Source organism: Mesoplodon densirostris, chromosome 19, assembly GCF_025265405.1.
Source record: "Mesoplodon densirostris isolate mMesDen1 chromosome 19, mMesDen1 primary haplotype, whole genome shotgun sequence".
Lineage (NCBI taxonomy): Eukaryota > Metazoa > Chordata > Mammalia > Artiodactyla > Ziphiidae > Mesoplodon > Mesoplodon densirostris.
Window position 1 is genome coordinate 66004868 of NC_082679.1, and position 18248 is coordinate 66023115.

An 18248-nucleotide genomic window follows, 5' to 3' on the forward strand; every position below is an offset into this window, starting at 1 on the left:
TTTTAATTTTTCTTTAATCAGAATTCTGGTGTTGTTTTTAGGTATTGTAGATAAGGAAGACACTTTTTTTCTCCAAGTAGTTTTGGTCTAAGAGAACCATTTATTTGTTTGTTTGTTTTTTAATATTTATCCTTTATTTTGGCTGCGCCAGTCTTAGTTGTAGCATGTGGGATCTTTAGTTGTGGCATGTGGGATCTTTAGTTGCGGCATGTGGGCTCTTAGTTGTGGCGTGCGTGAGGGATCTAGTTCTCTGACCAGGGATTGAACCCAGGCCGCCTGCATTGGGAGCGCGGAGTCTTACCCACTGGACCGCCAAGGAAGTCCCTATTTGTGTATTTATGTTCCTCTTTAAAGTATTCTCGGTGTTTGGGATGGTGGATCTGGTGGCCAGTGTGTGGACAGTGGCATCTGATTGTATGTGGCTAAGGGTGAAACTTTTTTATTTAGCCTCTCATTTTCAAATAGTTTCAGACTTACAAAAGCAATGGAGAAGCAGTCTATTCCCTTACTCCACGCAGCCCAGAGGCCGACGTGGGTGAGGCCTGACGCAGGTGTCCAGCAGGTGCCTCTGACCTGCAGACGCGCCCTTTCTGGGCCAGGGTCCAGTCCAGCCTCATGTTGCTTACCTGTCCTGTCTCCTTGGTCTCCTCCAGCCTGGGCCTGTCTCTATGTCCTTGTCCTCGTGACTGTGGCACTTCTTCCAGGCCAGGCCCGGGGAAGGACGTCCCCTGTGAGGCTGCTGTGTCCTCCGAGTGAGGTTGAGCCCCGCACGTGTGGCAGGAGCCGCACAGCAGCCTTGGTGGCGTCACTGTGCACGGCGGTACCCCCGTGCCCTGACTCTGGTGCTGGGACGCAGGCCTGCAGCGCTGGGCAGGTCGGGGCTGATGCAGGGGAGGCATTTCGTCATCTGAAAGCTCTGCAGGTTGAAGATCAAAGTGTGATTTCTCACGGCAGAGGAAAGGGCTGCCTCGTTAGGTCCTGAGAATGGTTTGCGTCTGGAGCTGCCCCTGGAGACCTGCATCTCCCTCTCGTCCGGGTGTCCGTCAGGATGGCTCGGGGACTCTGACCCGTGGTCAGGGTCTGAGGAGCAACCTTCCTGGGGACGATGTCCCTGGGAACTCAGTGTCTTGTGCACCTGAGATGAAGCTCTGGGGGTCGCTCCCTGGAGATGGGCCCTCCTGGGGCCCCTCACCCACCCCCGCTGCCCCCCGCCCTGCCCAGCCCCTCCCTGCGTGCTGGGCTGTGAGCAGCTGGACCCTGAGCGCACCGTCTAGTCCTCTGCAAGTTAGACTCCGAGTCTCCAGAAACCCCGTCGCAGGGTCTGATGAGCCTGCTGTCAGAAGTGCTGCATCTCGGCCGTGGCGTCTGGTTCTCTTGAGAAGGACAGGTCACCTTGGTGATGCCGTGGAACAGGGCAGAGCGTCTCTGGAAGCCACCGTCGAGCTCCACGGTCCAGGCGGGTGCCAGACTCATGTTGTCCTGCAGCTGCCGCCCGAGTGCTGGCCCCGGGGGGCTTGTGGGCCATGAGGGGCACGCGGCAGGGTGCGCGCCTCTCCCCTCCCGTCCTCCGAGCCGGAGTTTCCTGACGTGTCGAGTGAGGCTAAAGCGTGACCTCACCCATAGTTGTGACCTTGTGTGCGTGACGGTGGGGCTCCCTCGTGGTCCGCTGTGGCCGCGCACCTGGGCCCCGGGAGCAGCACCCCCCTCTCTCTGCTCCTGTTGCTTTTTACGCTTGAAGCCAGAGACCACCCTTCCGGGTGATGTGCACCCCCAGGAAGCGTTCCCAGCTGGCGCCTTCTCTGACGGGCCCCTCTGTGCCGAGGAGAGGAACAGCTTCCACCAGCTTTGCTGCAGCCATGGGCCCCCCAGACCCCCGAGCACCCCCTCAGAGGCCCTGGCAGGGCCGGATCACCGCCAGCGGGCCTTTGTGCACAGACACAGCTGAGCGTCTGAGGAGCCTCTGTCACCCCTCAGGGAGGAGCAGTGTCTGCTCATGCAAGCGCAGAGCATGCCGTGGACCTGGTGCCGCAGCGGGAAGCCGGCCGGGGCGGGGAGCAGGCCCACTGCACGGGCAGGGCGGGGCGCCTGCGCTCCCTCTCACAGCCCAGTGGGCGCAAGGAGGCCTTTGCTCCTTGCCCCCCACCGTGGGCGTCTCCATCCACACCCCTGTGACCTCGATTCTGCCTGGAGCCCGTAGAAAGGCCCGGGTACCTAACCCACAAGGACCTCCTGGACAGCATAGGGAACTGTAGTCAGTATCTTGTAACAACCTCTGATGGAAAAGAATCTGAAAAAGAATGTGTATACATATATACGTAAGCATAATTGAATCCCTGCGCTGTGATTCAGTGCTATACCTGAAGCACTATAAATAAGCTATACTTCATTAAGAAAGTAAAAATTAATTAAGGAAAAAGAGGAAACTGCAGGTAGCACTCACATGGCCTTTTCCGTGTCAGTCTGTGACCCGTGTTAAGTGAATTTCTGTGTGAGGCGTGGTCACAGCTCGCTTTGTGTGTGGACGTCCAGCCGCTCCAGCACCTCTTGTTGAAGTGCCGTCCTTCCTGCGCTGAGCCTTCACCGTTGCGTGAGCCCAGCCGGGCGCCTCTGGAGAGCGTGTTCTCGGCCCCCGGATGCTGGCCCGCGACTGTCCCCCTCACACACACGTCCCGGTTACTTAGCTGTGCACTCAGCCCTGAAGGTGGAGTCATTCCTCTCACTTCATTCAAAATAGTGGCAAGAGCAGACGTGAGGATGTGAAGAGACTGGATCCCAGGTCTGTGCGTGAACCTGGGCTCTGATCTGAGTGAAGCAGCTGGGAAAACGCATCTGTGAAGCAGCAGGGGAAGCGAACCTGACCCCCTGCGGCGGGAGAGGGAAAACGTGCGGCCTCCCGGGAGACAGCTGGGCGGCTCTGAACACGCCGAGCACACACGGCACGTTGACCCACTGTCCACGAAACATGCGTGCGCCAGTGTTCACTCACTTGTAACGGCTGAAACCTGGAAAGAGGCCGTGTGCCCTGCGGTGGGTGCGTGGCTGCGCCCTGACGTGTTCTCACGGGGCCACCAGGCAGCAGGGAAGAGACGGACACTCGCTGTTGTTACGCCCAACTGCCTGGCTGGATCTTGGGGTTTATGCTGTGTGAAGAAGGCCAGCCTCAAAAGGCTACAGACCGTATGCTTCCATTTATATGAGACCGTGCAAATGACAGTTCTGGGCAGGAGAACACGCGAGTGGCGGGGAGGGGGCGGGGCTGTGCAGGGAGGTCTTTGTGGAGGTGGGATCTGCCTCAGTCCGGGGTGGAGGCCAGGCACCGCGCGGAGAGATGCGTGCCCGGCAGACGGGCTTGCGGCAGCTTTGGCTCCACGAGGGAGTCACCTGACACGCAGTCACGGGGACATCTGTACAGTTTCTGCCACTTGCGGTGTGCCCACAGCTATGCCAGTCCCTAAACAAGCCCTGTGGGCCACTTGCCGACACAGAGGTGATCGCCGTCCTGCGGGAGTCCCCACCTGGAGCTCCCGGCTCACGCTCACCCTGGCCCAGCTGCTGCTTTCTTCTCACCTGTTGTTTCTACTGTTTTTCAACGTTTTCGCACTGTTGTATCATCTCAGGATTCTGTGTTCACAGCCCCGGCCTGTGGCAGGCAGGCGTTTGGGGACTCTGAGTGGGGATTCCCGGCAGGTGTCCCAGGTAGTGCTCTGGGACTCGAGGCAGAGGGGTTCCTCCATCCCCAGGTGTCCCGGCAAGTGGACCCGGCCAGCTCTGCCCAGGGCCCCTCCCTCCAGCAAGCCTGGCGTTTCCATGTCAGAGTTTCGCTTTTCCTAAACTTGAGCGTAGGCAGTCGGGGCAGAGGGGCTGCGGCATCACGTATGCTGGGTGGTGCTTGCTTTTGTCCGAGTTTATTTCAAAAGTCTGAGTTATTTTAAAATGCCGCCTTTGTGTTGGGAAGCAGACGCTTTTCTGCACTGTCCACTCTCGAGCCGTGAGTGGGCCCAGGCTCCATGAGGTGTCTGGGCTCACCACATCCCACAATGCAGAGCCCAGGCTGGGAGCCTGGTCTCTGGGAGACATTTCTTTGAAGTTCTGGAGTGATCTCCTTGGGGCTGGGTGTGGTTTGGGCTGTCCTGGTGGTGTCAGCCCCTGGGCGAGGTGGGTGCCCTCCCTGGGTCGGGGCTTGCTGGGCCCCTGGCCACTGTCCTGGGATCGTGCAGTGGAGTGAAGGACTCTGATTTCTCTTCCGTTGAAAGACTTCGTACAGGTGATTTGAAATTGTATTTGTCAATGTCAGTTTATTACAGATTAAGTTAGCAGACGATAGATCGTGGCATCTTTATTTTTTAAACTTTGTGTTATGGAACTTTTCCGAAGCAGGGGGGAGCCTGCTTTGAGTGCCGTGCCCCAGCCCAGCCTCGGTGCCCGTCGTGACTCCGGCCAGTTCTGTCTGCCAGCACCCCGGCCTCTTCCCCCGTGGGTTACAGCAGACCTACAGTTCCGCACCTTCTCTAGGAGAAGTACCTCCGTATCATTGTGACACTTGTTCTTACTAGCGTCGTACGTCCAGTCGGGGTCGGATCCCCCCGGCTGCTTCGTGGGGCATTTTTGCAGTTGCTTTATTCAACTTAGCATCCAGCCCAGGTTCACACATAGGTGTGGGCCGTTAGTGATGGTTTCTGGACTTGCTTTTAAATTCTCATGAGAGACCTGGGGCCCTCAGTGCCAGTGTTGGAGGGGACATGTCCCCGATGTCCCTGGCAGTGGTGTGGGGAGGTGCCCCTTGCACCCCGGGAACACTCTTCCTGCAGGGCTGCTGTCTGGATGTGGAGGATGGCCTTGGAGGGCAGAACCGGGTTCCAACCTCCGGTTCTGCCTCTGGGCCGTGGCCTGGGAAGGAAGCGGTGGGTTCTTGCTCTTGTGGTTTTGGTGGAAGTGCTCAGGAGGGACGGGCCCGGGTGGGTCCACAGCTCTGCGTTCAGGTGCCCCGCCTCTCCCTCCCCATGTCCCTCAAGGGGGTCCGTGGGGAAGCTGCCGGGTTCGGGGCCCCACCCTAACAGCTGCTGTCTGTTCCTTCAGGAATGGGCACCACCGACCATGTCATTGTCCTTGCGGCCACCAACCGAGCTGACATTTTGGACAACGCTCTGCTGAGGCCAGGCCGACTGGACCGACACGTGTTCATCGACCTTCCCACACTGCAGGTCAGTGCGGCCTGGCTGGTCTTTCCGGGCCTCAGCTCCCTGCTCTTCTGGGTTTTTTTGTTTGTTTGTTTGTTTGTTTATATATATATATTTTGGCCATGTTGGTTCCTCATTGCTGTGCGTGGGCTTTCTCTAGTTGCAGCAAGCGGGGGCTACTCTTCGTGGGGTGCGCGGGCCTCTCATTGCGGTGGCTTCTCTTGTTGAGGAGCACAGGCTCTAGGTGCGTGGGCTTCAGTAGTTGTGATGGGCGGGCTTCAGTAGTTGTGGCACATGGCCTCAGTAGTTGTGGCGCGCAGGCTCTAGAGCGCAGGCTCAGTAGTCGTGGCGCACAAGCTTAGTTGCTCTGCGGCATGTGGGATCTTCTGGACCAGGGCTCGAACCCGTGTCCCCTGCATTAGCAGGCGGATTCTTAACCACTGCACCACCAGGGAAGTCCCTCTTCTCCTGGTTTTGATCCTTGTTGTTTTCCTCTTTGTCCTGAAACGTCTGGGCCGAGTTCTGCGGCACAGTCTTTGCAGAGCCTCAGAACTGTGTGCTGCGTGGCTTTGGAGCACGAGCTGCATGGCTGCCCTGATGGGGTGGAGGGTGAAAGCCCCAGGGACCTCTCGGCCCCTCTGCCTCAGGCCTCTGCTTGGACGTCCACCTCCAGGGGTAGCCCCCGAGGGAGCAGGAGCCTAGCGTGGCTGAGGGCCCAGCAGAGGCAGGGGAGGGCTTGGAGGGTGAGCGTGGCAGGTGGCTGGTGGGTTAACATTCCCGCAGAGACCGACGTGGGGGTCAGGGCTGGGCCCAGGAACACCCAGCCTTGTCCTGTCGTAGGTTGTGCCCTGCCACTGCTTCCGAAGGCCTGGATTCCCGTCTTCCTGACGTGTCACACAGGATACAAAATAACCTTTGCTACCTGTGATGTGTAACGTGCTTTATCTTCTCGTCTCCTTTTTTCCTTCCGGTTTTGAAACGCCGCCTGCAGCCCTGAGTTGGTTTCTCGGAGCAGAAGCTGACCTCACGGCCGGTGGCTCCTGCCTGCAGGGCAGGCCTGTGGGCTCCCGAGTGTCAGCTGGCGGGAGCCTGCACCTGTGTCCTTTGACCCGTGTCCCCTGTCCCGCAGGAAAGGAGGGAGATCTTTGAGCAGCACCTGAAGAGCCTGAAGCTGACGCAGGCCAGCAGCTTTTACTCCCAGCGGCTGGCGGAGCTGACGCCGGGCTTCAGCGGTAGGGGCACTGGTCTTTGTCTGGGGCTGGAGAGGGCGGAGGGAGCCTCCCCAGGGACCTTCCACCCCTGCTCTGGGCCCACGGCCAGCATAGCCGGGGTGGAAGTGAGGTGCACACGCAGCAGGCAGAGGTGAGAGGACTCTCCTCTCCTCACAGGTTCTGTCGCCTGTGCACGCCCCCCCCACCCCGTTAGGCCTGGTGGTCCTGCCTTTGTTCCCTGCTCCCCACTGGGGGCTGACCTGCAAGGCCGCGTCTCCTCCCGGGCCCCCCACTGCCCTCCCCCACGGTCTCCGTGTTGTCACAAATCTGGTTCCGTTTCTGTATGGCTCTCGTTTTACAGGGTAATACAAGTAGAAACCCCTTGTATCGTGGGATACGTTTCTTCCCTTTGGACTTTAACGTCCTGAACTAGAACCTCGGGTGTCCAAGAACCTTCTCATCCCTCGACCTGCGTGTGGAGCACTGGGTGGAAGGGAGCAGCGGGGTCCAGAGAGGCGGCTGAGCTCAGCCCTGCGGCCGCTCGAGGGGGTGGGGCGGCCCCTCCTCCCGCCCCCATCTCGCCGCGTCTGCTTGAGTGCCACCCCGTGCCCACAGGCGCTGACATCGCCAACATCTGTAACGAGGCCGCACTGCACGCTGCGCGGGAGGGGCACACGGCCGTGCACACGTCCAGCCTGGACTACGCCGTGGAACGCGTCTTGGCCGGTACACGGGCCCGCTCGCAGGGGGGTGGCAGACCCAGACGCCACGCGACGGAATTATTGCCCAAGACGGAAGACAGGTCACGTGTTCCCGTTTTTACGTCAGGCCTTAACGGTGTGACCTACTCTCGTTAGTTTAAGATACTGTGCAAACAGAAATGTAATCGGGCGTCACAAGCTCACGGGTGAGTGTCCTCAGCCCGTCGGCCAACGTGCGGGGCCTGAGCGCCGGACAGGCCCCTGCCCACGTCGCCAGGGGTTGGCAGCTGCCCCCCGGGCGAGGAGGAGGCCTGCTCTGCGGGAGGCTCCGCGCGCTCTGTGTTGGGCCGGGGCCGGCGCCTGCAGCTGTGCTCACCTGCTGCCGCTGCACGCCGGGTCCTTGGCCTTCTGTGAGGAGAGCAGGACGAGCTCCCGTAGCCCGGGGGCAACACCAGAGGCCGTCAGTGCGCCTCGTCCTCCCACAGGGTTTAGACCAAGTCAGTGAGGGTGACACCAAGGAGCAGGCCCCTCCCACACATGGGCCCGCCGCCCTCAGTCTGAGTTCAGACCTAGGACAGGTGCCTCTGCAGCCTGGGCACAAGCCAGCGTCACGGTTTCTCACTGTAAATTTCATGTTGTGTAAGCCATTTCTTCTACGTGGAAAGTGATGCGCTTACAGCGAGAGTATCCGAACAGGAAAGACTAGAGAAAACACATCCGGAATCCTGCTGGGTGTGCGCTCCCTTGAGCGGGGCACTCCCGAGCTGCAGCAGCCGCTCCTGGGCCTGGCCCTGGGTGGGGCGACCCGACTGCCACAGCCAGTGCGTCTCAGGACGTGTCCCCTCACAGCAGGCGCTGGGGGTGGTCCCAGTCGCGTGACTTACCAAGTACCCCGAACCTAGAGCTTGTTGAGGGTGCAGAGGTGGAAACATGCGGCTGTGTGGATGGTTGGGGACAGCGGACAGGACCTCAGCAGTGACTTGAGGGGGATGCGTGTAAGGTCGCGAGATAAGGGGTCAGCTACTCGGGCAGGAGGACCAGAGAGCGGGGGCTGCGGCTGTCCTGCCAGGTCGGGGGGCCGGCAGGAGACCCGAGCTCGTGTCGTCGGCCCCCCAGCCCCGTGAGGGCCTTGCTGGAGGGGCTGCTGTTGGCAGCGTTTATACAAGTGAGGTGAGCGAGGCCTCGCTTTGGCGCCACGAGCACGCGCCTGGCCACGTATCCGGGTGGCCGTGCGCCGGAGCTCACCTTCCCGGTGTTCTTTCAGGGGCCGCCAAGAAGAGCCAGGTGCTTTCCAAGGAAGAGCAGAAGGTGGTCGCGCTGCACGAGTCAGGCCACGCCCTGGTGGGCTGGCTGCTGGAGCACACGGAGGCCGTGGGGAAGGTGGGTGCGGCGGCCTGGGCCTGGCCGAGCCCGCTGTGGAAGGCCCACGCGCTTGTGCCTGGAGGGGGTGCGGGGTCGGCGGCCCAGGCACGGGGCGGGGTGGCCGCGGTCGCCCGTGGAGCTGAGGATTGCCAGAGTTGACGTCGGCTCCAGGACTTGCTGATTTCGTGACTCCTGAGTCTAAAAAGCAGTGAGGTGAGCACACGTCGTGTATTTGGCAGGCGTACCATCGTAACGCCTTCTCAGCTGTGTGCTTTCGTACCCGGGGCCCCTGAGTGGCCCCTGCGGACGGTGCCCGTGTTTGGGGCGTGGGTGCCCCGTGTGGAGGGTTGTAACTGTGCCCTCCACGTGGGCCTGAGCCGGGGGCTTGGTCCCCCTGGCTGAGGGGGAGCTGCCTTGTTCTGTGACCCCCAAAGACGGGGCTGTGTGGCAGCTGCAGCCTGCGTGTAGTGCTTCCCGGGGGTGACGGCTACAGCAGCGCGTTGCTGGTCGGGCTTCGTCGGCCGGTGTACTGCTGCTCAGGCCGGTCCCCGCTGTGTCCTGGGCAGAGGGCTGTGGCGAAGACCCATGTGTGCAGGAGCCGCCCGCCGAGAAGAGCCAGTGATCGAGATAAATACTTTCATGCAGTATCTCGAAAAATTATCATGGGAAAGCCCACGGTGAAGTAAATACCCTGATTTAAAATTGCCTGTTCTTAGGGTTTTCCATTCGACGACAGAGAGTCAGGCAGGCTAGTCGTGCCAAGAAAGCCTCCTTGCCCGTGCTCGGCACTCTGCCAGGCGAGGTGGGGACGTGTCCCGCTCGGAGCCTCGGGGTGGCCGCCTGCTGCCAGAGCCCTGCCCCGTGCGCCCAGCAGGCGCGGGCTGTGGTGGGGGGCGCGGGCAGCGCAGGGCCCTCGGCGGGTCGTCCCACTCTCGTCACCTTTCCTGCCCTCGCGGACGCGTGCTCGTGTGCAGGGGCCTCGCGCCCTGACCGTGTGGGAGCCCTTCTCCCTGGTGCTGTTAGAAACACGGGGACGGTCACATGTGCTCCCTGCTTTGAACCCTCTGATTGAAGACTGTCTTACTCCACCCCCCAATCTCTGAGGCCTACGTCCTGCCCACTAACTGGGGCCACCTCTGTTCTGCAGGTGTCCATCGCGCCGCGGACCAACGCAGCCCTGGGCTTCACTCAGATTCTCCCAAGAGACCAGCACCTCTTCACCAGGGAGCAGCTGTTTGAGCGGATGTGCATGGCCCTGGGCGGCCGCGCGTCCGAGTCCATCTCCTTCAACAGGGTCACTTCCGGTGAGGGGCTGGCACCCACACGGCTTCCACGCCCTTCAGCCATTCTGCGTGGGGCGGGGGGTGAATCCGATGGAGGGGTCTGAGTAGCAGGTGCAGATGCAGTTCTGAATTTCATTAAGTGTTTCTGAAAGATGAGCTGTGGTCAGAGGAGGTTTGGAACTAAGCAAGACTTTCCAGACGACTTAGCTGTTCCAAAAGCTTTTCCCCACGTGCAGACTGGAGCGGAGCTCCGTGGTCTCGCTGGGCCGCCAGCAGCTGGAGGAGGTCCGGGAGACTCAGGGCCTGTGCTGTCAGCTGCCCCGCAGGACTGGGTGGTGCCGGGTCGCTGCCGGCGCCCTGAATCCAGAGATGCATCCCGAGGAGTTGTTTTTTAAACAAAAGAGCATTTTTTTAAGTTTTAAGGACCAGTGACAGGATACAGTTCTCCCCGGGTACCCTCCTCTGCTCTTAGGGGTCGGCAGGGCCCCGGGTGCCCTGACCCGCACCTCTAGGAAAGAACCCCCTTTTCTGACCCCTCACTCCAGGGGCGCAGGACGACCTGAGGAAGGTCACGCGTATCGCCTACTCCATGGTGAAGCAGTTCGGGATGGCGCCCAGCATCGGGCCTATCTCCTTCCCCGAGGCCCAGGATGGCATCCCAGGCATCGGACGGCGTCCCTTCAGCCAGGGCCTCCAGCAGATGATGGACCATGTGAGTCCTCCCTGGTCCCGAGCTGCGTGCGTGTGGGAGACGGGCCTCGTGTGTGCTGGCTGTGTGCCCAGAGGAGTTGGGCGAGGGCCTGCCGGCGCCCGGTGGGACCGTGGATGACACAGGACTGTGAGGGACGTCAAATAAATGCATGTCTCCAGTGACGGAGCCACAGCACCTGTGAGCCCTGCCGCCGCCCACGGGAGACGGCCGCAGTGTCGCTGGCACGTAGGCAGCCGTGGGCGTGGACGACAGATGCGGGTCCGGGGCTCCAGGAGCTGGCGGGCTATCTGCTGGGCAGGCCCCTAGAACAGGGCATTCCTGGGGCTGGGGTGGGGGCAGGAGGCCCTTGACAGCCTTGCTCTCCTGTTCGTTGTAAGACACAAAAGGCCGTGTTCCTGAACCCGTGTTTCTTCTGTGTACCTTAGCGCCAGGGCCGGGCCGCAGGGGACCCCGCGCACGGTGGCCAGCCGCCCTGACCCATCACAGACTCTTCTCTGCCCTTTGCAGGAAGCGAGGCTGCTGGTGGCCGCGGCCTACAGGCACACCGAGAAGGTGCTTCGGGACAACCTGGACAAGCTGCAGGCGGTGAGCCCCCGCCACCCCCGGGCCCTGCGCCTGCCTGTCCCACCAGGGGCTGGGCCTGCCGTCACTGCCCTGCTGACGCAGCCGCTCACCCCTCCCGTGCACAGGACTCCAGAAAACAACATAACCGGCGAGGCCCACCCGGCTCAACGGAGCGTAGCACCTTTGGGGCCTCGTTCGGCTCTGTACCGTTGAACCTCTCAGGCCAGCTCCTTCAGAGGAGACGGAGGGACATCGCCAACCCTCCTGGGCCCGTTACCCAGTTTCAGCCAGTAGTGGGGTCTGGTCAGTGTTGTTTAGTCCTTTTCCAGCTCTTACACTTCTCCTGGAACTTGTAAACCAAACTGTACAGCTGAGCACAGCTTTCGGTGCCCGTGGAAGCGCCAGGTACAGCCCAGAGCCCTCTACCCCCAGCTGCTCCCCTCGTGGTAACATCTCCCATCAGTGGGGCACGTTTTCCACAACACAGTGACCAGCCGACACGGACACGGCGGCGTTAACCGCAGTCCACGCTTCAGCCGCCTCGCCCAGCGCTTACCCCACCTTCCGGTCGGTCCTCACGTCCGTCAGGCTCTCCTGGCTGGGACGGCGCCCCTCCTGTTGCTGATGGCAGTGCAGGAGGGCTGGTCTGGTGTGTGTGGAACGTCCCCCAGGTGGGCTCTGTCTGGTGTCCTCATCACGAGCCTGGGCTGTTGGGTTTGGAGGCGACCGCAGAGGTGAAGCTTCCGTGGACCCGGAGGCGGGGCAGCTCTCTGTGGACAGGCTGTCCTTCCTTCAGCGTGACGTTGTGGGCATCGTGTCGTGGCGTCCCGAGAGCAGCAGCGCCTGCCCGCCGGGAGCCGGGAGCCGTGCGGAATCCGCCGGGACCGGCCCGCTGCTGTGCGGGGCTCCCGTGTGCGCTGGGACCTGCTCGCGCCGTCCGGGCGTGCCTGGGCTGAGCACCATACAGCTGGCCCCTGAGCGCCACCTTCACAGCCGGCCCTCCCTGCCCGCGATTCTGCATCTGCGGGTTGTGGGTCTCATAGTCCTGCAGTCACGTTCACTGAAGAAATCCGCGTAGGAGCGGACTTGCACAGTTCAAGCCCGTGCTGTCCCAGGGCCAGCTGTCGGAGCAGCCGGCGTGGGAGTGATGGGAACCCCTCAGCAGTGGCCGTGGCAGCTCTTCGTGGGTCCCTCCCCTGGTCCCATGGAGGCGGTCCTGCACGCCAGCTCCACTGCCCGCATGCTGACGCTCACACATGTTTGTGAAAGAAATTGAAGTTGCCCAAAATAAACACGCTGGGAAGGGAAGTAGAAAACTTAATGAGGCTGGCAGCTGGCTTTGTCTTTAAGGTGGAGTCAGGGAGCGATTCTGCGCTCGGCCGCCCGCCCGGGCCGGGGGGGTCTGGGGGCTGGGCCCTCCCTCCACTGCGCTCTGCTCTCAAAGGGCTCTTGTCCGGGCGCTCGTCAGCCACTCACACTGCCCTCTTGTTCTTCCAGCTGGCGAACGCCCTGCTGGAAAAGGAAGTGATCAACTATGAGGACATCGAGGCCCTCATCGGCCCGCCCCCCCACGGGCCCAAGAAGAGGATTGCGCCGCAGAGGTGGAGCGACGCCCAGAGGGAGAAGCAGGAGGCGGGGGAGGCGGAGGCGGCCGGCAGCAGCCCCTGCAGGGGGAGGAGCCATCCTGGCCGCGGTAGCTGGACCACCTTGCTGGCCGCCTGAGACGGTCCCTCCTCTCAGCCCTCGCAGGTCTCAGCTCAAGGCCCCTGAGATGTATTTATTGACTTCCCTGCCCGGGACAAGTAAATGTCTCTGCAGAGACGTACAGTTTCATTCGTGTTTGTGGGTCGTTCTCGCCTGTGGGAGGGTCACCGGTGTGCACGGAGCGGCCCCATCTTGTGGGGGCCCTGAACGGCCTCGTGGTGCGGGGCCTGGGCCGGGCTCCTCCCGGCTCCTGTGACTTGGTCAGGATGCTCAGGGCTCCGCCGTGACAGGGCCTCCAAGCCCCTCATTGCCCGTCCTCCACGGCCCTCTGTTCTGGGCTCGCTCATCAGTGGGTCACAGGGACAGGCACTGGGCCTGGAGGAGTAAAGCACCGTCACCTGCTGCCGCGTGGACGGGTGCACACAAGGGGCTCTGGGGGGACACCCGGGAACTGTTGACACCTCACTAATAAATGCTGCGGATGGAGGCCTGTGTTTCTTGCATGGTCAGCTCTGCCCCAAGGGCCGTCCTGGATACTGTATTCACAGGGTGTGATGTCAGCTGCGAGGTGACCAGTTGGGACCCCTCCCTGTTGTAGGACTCTGGGAGGGAGGGCGTGGGACAGACGGACGGGTTGCAGTCGGCCCCCGAGTCCCCGGCAGTGTGACCCACTGGGGGCTCCCCCCTGCTCCTCGTTGCTTCCACCTCCCCCGTGCATCAGCGCCCCGAGGAAGCTCATGGGGGCGGGGCAGCCCAAGAGATGCTTCACCATCTGCCCCAGTTCCCCAGGTTCCCTCCCAAAGATCGGCCGAGGGTTCAGAGGGTGAGGCTGGCGTCTTCGCCATGGGGCAGCCGCCTCTGTAATCTCACACGGATGTGCCGTGCTCAGCCCCTTGTAGTTTACCATTAAAATGGCCCACGTCTGGTGACGCTTAGCCAGGAGTAGGATGTAAGTGGCGTGAAGCGGGCTGCCTTGCTATAGTGGAGGAAGGTGCAGCCTGGCTTCCCAGGGCTGGCCAGCGAGTGGGCTCACGGCTGCCCGGCAGGGTGGGCTGCAGGGACGGTGCTCTGATGGACAGAAGGGAGTTGTTCCAGGTGACGTGACCTCCCGGTCCTCAGACACGGCACCCGGGGAGCACACTGGGCACAGGGCCTGTGCACCTCTGCTGCTTCGCAGGCCTCACTTACAGGGCTCCTGGAGGTGAAGGGGATACTCCCAACAGCAGCTCGGGGTCCCCTGGAGCAGCCAGACCGCGCTGGGCAACCTGCCCCTGCCGAGCAGAGCGGGTACATCGTGGCCTGACGGTAAATGTACATTTAGTACAATCAGAGCCCCAGAAGACCAGCAAAGACTATTAGATGAATTAACTTAGAGTTCTTACATCATAATACAAGTTGTTTTCCACTCTCGTCTATGCTCATATAAGCATGGGTTTTTGTTAACGCTTTTTAAAAGTTTGTTTTTTAAATTTTTTTGTCGAGGTATATATCATGTTAGTTTCAGGTGCACAACACAATGATTCCTGTTTGTTTGTTTTGTGCCATGATCACCACGGTTAGTTAACACTGGTCACCACACATAGTTACGGAAGCTTTTTTTGTGTGTGATGAGAACTTTTAAGATCCGCTCTCTTGGGATTTCCCTAGTGGTGCAGTGGTTGAGGGTCCACCTGCCAAAGCAGGGGACACGGATTCGGTCCCTGGTCCGGGAAGATCCCACATGCCATGGAGCAGCCGGGCCCATGTGCCACAACTGCTGGGCCAGAGCTCCGGAGCCCACGAGCCACAACTGCTGAGCCCAAGTGTCGCAACTACTGAGGCCTGTGCGCCTGCAGCCTGTGCTCCGCAGCAGGAGAGGCCACTGCGATGAAAGGGCCTCGTACCATGGCGAGGAGGGGACACTGCCCGCCTCAGTTGGAGAGGGCCCGTGCGCAGCAGCGAGGACCCAACACAGCCAAAGATAGATAGATTAATTAATTAAAAAAGATGCACTCTTAGCAACTTTCAGATATTTGTGATTATAATAACGTACTTCCAGGTGCTCACTTACATTAGGTGTCCCTCATATTATAGGACTCTCTCAGCCTCTTAACAGGTTTACGTGCTGGCTGCGACTTTGGTAAGTTGAGAGGCCGGGTGGTTGAGTTCTGTGATGAAACACCGTAAAATTATCCTGTCCCCTGCTGAGTTGTTCGGCTCCTGCTTTTCCTAATTCAACCAGCAGCCCATATTTATGACACTGTTAGCGTGCTAATTTTTGCAAAGTGCTCTAGGAACATGACGTGTGTGTGTCAGAACACAATAAAAACACGTTGCCGCTGTGAGATTAATTTTTTTTTATTAACTAATTTTTTTTGGCTGTGCCCAGCGGCTTGTGGGATCTTAGTTCCCCCACCAGGGATTGAACCTGGGCCTTTGGCAGTGAAAGCACACAGTCCTAACCACTGGACTGCCAGGGAATTCCCTGAGATTAATTTTAAAAAACAAGACTGTGTGTCAGGGACTTCCCTGGTGGTCCAATGGCTAAGACTCCGTGCTCCCAATGCAGGGGGCCTGGGTTCGATCCCCAGTCAGGGAACTAGATCCCACGTGCTGCAACTAAGAATTCGTGTGCCACAGCTAAGACCTGGTGCTGTCAAATAAATACATAAATAAAGACTGTGTGTCAAAGGGCTCCAGGAGCTAGTGTTGACTGTCTTTGGAGGGGGCCAGTCAGGTGTAGGTGCGGGGCACGATTACAAGGCAATTCTGGGAGGCTGTGCATACCCCACCCTTCCAGGGCACTCCTCCAGGAACCCTGACCCCAGTGAGTGCTGAGTCCAGTGGTGTTAGCCAGTCCTTTCACGGGCCCTTGCAGGCCCCAGCCCGGGACAAAAGCCCCTTGGCAGACTTGTGCTGTCGAGTTCTGTGGCAGTGAGGCAGGGGCTGTCCCTCTAGCTGAAGACCTTTTTATTTTTAATTTATTTTGGGCTCCGTTGGGTCTTCGTCGTTGGGTCTTCGTTGCTGCGCACGGGCTTTCTCTAGTTGTGGCGAGCTGGGGCTACTCTTCATTGCGGTGCGCAGGCTTCTCATGGCAGTGGCTTCTCTTGTTGCGGAGCATGGGCTCTAGGCATGCGGGCTCAGTAGTTGTGGCTCGTGGGCTGTAGAGCACAGGCTCAGTAGTTGTGGCACACGGGATCTTCCCAGACCAGGGATCGAACCTGTGTCCCCTGCATTGGCAGGCGGCTTCTTAACCACTGCACCACCACAGAAGTCCCTAGCTGAAGACTTTTAAAACCCTGAGCCAACAAGTCTGTGTGTCAAGAAGGATGCCTACATAACAGTTCACTTCTTTAATCTTCCCAGCTGGGAAACTGAGCTCTCAGCAGAATGTCACATGGGAACTTTTGGCCTTGCTATTCTGCATACTCCCCAAGGATGTAAGTATGGACTATTCAGGCGTCGAAAAACTGTGTGGCCGGGTTGCCGGTTTGTGTGCAGCAGACCGAGGTCCTCGAACTGCAGCTTCAATTTCTTACCACTAACTCCAGACTTCAAACCCTCCCCGGTACCCCGGGCAGCACCCTATGAGCAGACACAGCTGCATGAGTCTGTGGGTCTGAAAAGGGGGATGGGGACAGGAATGTGTTTGAGATTAGAAAATAGCAAGGTATCCTGGTCCATGGCGGGATAACTGAAAGGCGTCTGAGATAGACATGGGAGGTGTGGGCTAATGTTTGTGTCCGAAGAAATACGTCCCAGGCCAAGGCAACCGTTTATTCAACAGACATCTCCAGGGCCTCTCTGCTGCAGTTAGGCTGCCAGGTGGAGTGAGTGTGGGTCCAGTTCCAATGGACAAAGTGATTTGAGAGGCAGATGATGACCCCTCACTCTCCCCCCCCCGCCCTTCTCGCCTGCACTGCCTTCCCTTCCCTGTCACCTGGAAGCAGAGCTGTGTGACCTTGACTTACATGCACTGGGCACTGCGCTGTGTTCTGTGGCCTAACAGCAGCTCCTCCCATTTCACACCAATAACTTGCCCAAAGTCTCAAAACTAGTACAAAGATTTTATACTAGCTAACTCCACAGCCACTTAACTGTGGGTCACTGACCTTCTGGTTTAGCCATCTGTGTCTGTGAAAGGATGCAGATTTTTTTTTTTTAATTTTTATTTTTGGCTGCATTGGGTCTTCGTTGCTGTGCATGGGTTTTTCTCTAGTTGTGGCGAGCAGGGGCTGCTCTTCATTGCAGTGAGGGGGCTTCTCATTGTGGTGGCTTCTCTTGTTGCGGAGCATGGGCTCTAGGTGCATGGGCTTCAGTAGTTGTGGCGCACAGGCTTAGTTGCTCCGTGGCATGTGGGATGCTCCCGGACCAGGGCTCAAACCCGTGTCCCCTGCATTGGCAGGTGGATTCTTAGCCACTGAGCCACCAGGGAAGTCCCAATGCTAATTTCTTAGCTTTGCTAACCTTACCATTGCTACATTATTAATATTAAGAGGACCTGGGTAGAGAATGTAATGGAACTCTCTGTACTACTTTTGCAACTTTGCTGTATATCTAAAAGTATTCCAAAATAAAAGTTTATGACCCTAACTTCACAGATAAACACCACTTCCGAGTTTACCGAAAAGTGCTTTCTTGCATTTGCTAACAACTGTCGGCCAAGCAGGACTGACACCGCCCTTGCTTCAGAGCTGAGTGGGTACCTATGAGATGGCAGGGCTCCAGCCTTCCACACGGCCTTGGCACTTAGGTGTTAAAAGACCTCCTCTGCCCTTCCACATGTTCTGGTCTCCCCAACCATAACCCTGTAATTCCTCAATGAGTCCCAACCTGATTTTTCTAATACCCGAGGGTGTCTCAACAGGGCAGAAAGCTATCAGCATCAGTATCAGCTACCTGTTTACTCAGTGTAGGACACAGGCTTCCAAATTTCTTATTTTGTGTCATGAAATTCATAAAACGTTGATCAGGTTTCAGGGGAGGAAGCTTGGTGACTGGGGTGAGGAAAGGAAAGGAAAAGGGTTGCTAGGTGTCAAGGCTTACAGATGGCAGGATGTGTTGGCGTCATCCCAGGCTGCCCAGGGAACTGGAGGCGCCAGAGCCCAGGTGGCCTGGCTACTTGTTTTTACGACGCTCAGCTGCGTGGGTGGCAGTGTGCACAGCGGAGTGCGGGACAGCCGCGATCCGCCACGCGGTTCTTAGTTACACACTCGCTGCCGGGCACTCGCCACCAACGGCCCGACCGCAGACCTCCGGGCGACATGCGCGGGGCCCTCTGGAAGGCCCGCTCCTAAGTGTGTGCTCCGCCCACAGGGAGGGCAAGCAGGCTCCACGTGGTGGCCGGGGCCGCAGACCAGGACGCGGAGGGCGAAGCCTACCGTGGTGCACGAGCAGGCCGGCCGGCCCGGGCTTCGCGGGACCCAGACCGTCCGCGGGCCGGGGGCGCGGGCGGTGCGAGGGGCGCGGAGGCGCGGAACTCGCGCAGCACGGGAAAACGCGGCGCCATGTCTGTACCCGCAGCGAGGGCCGCCGAGGGGGAGAGCCGTACGACA

The 18248-nt window shown here is 59.6% G+C and overlaps 1 protein-coding gene across 1 annotated transcript in view; it reads left to right on the forward strand.

Moving 5' to 3' along the window:
* The window catches only part of SPG7 (SPG7 matrix AAA peptidase subunit, paraplegin), a 29808-nt gene extending 16607 nt beyond the window's left edge, over positions 1 to 13201 (forward strand). The window contains 9 exon segments of the mRNA XM_060083282.1: positions 5077 to 5201; positions 6307 to 6409; positions 7004 to 7114; positions 8354 to 8469; positions 9599 to 9755; positions 10280 to 10446; positions 10954 to 11031; positions 12508 to 12658; positions 12661 to 13201. Of these exon segments, the coding sequence (XP_059939265.1) occupies positions 5077 to 5201; positions 6307 to 6409; positions 7004 to 7114; positions 8354 to 8469; positions 9599 to 9755; positions 10280 to 10446; positions 10954 to 11031; positions 12508 to 12658; positions 12661 to 12707 (1055 nt within the window). The 3' untranslated portion in view covers positions 12708 to 13201.
* The last annotated feature ends 5047 nt before the right edge of the window (positions 13202 to 18248 follow it).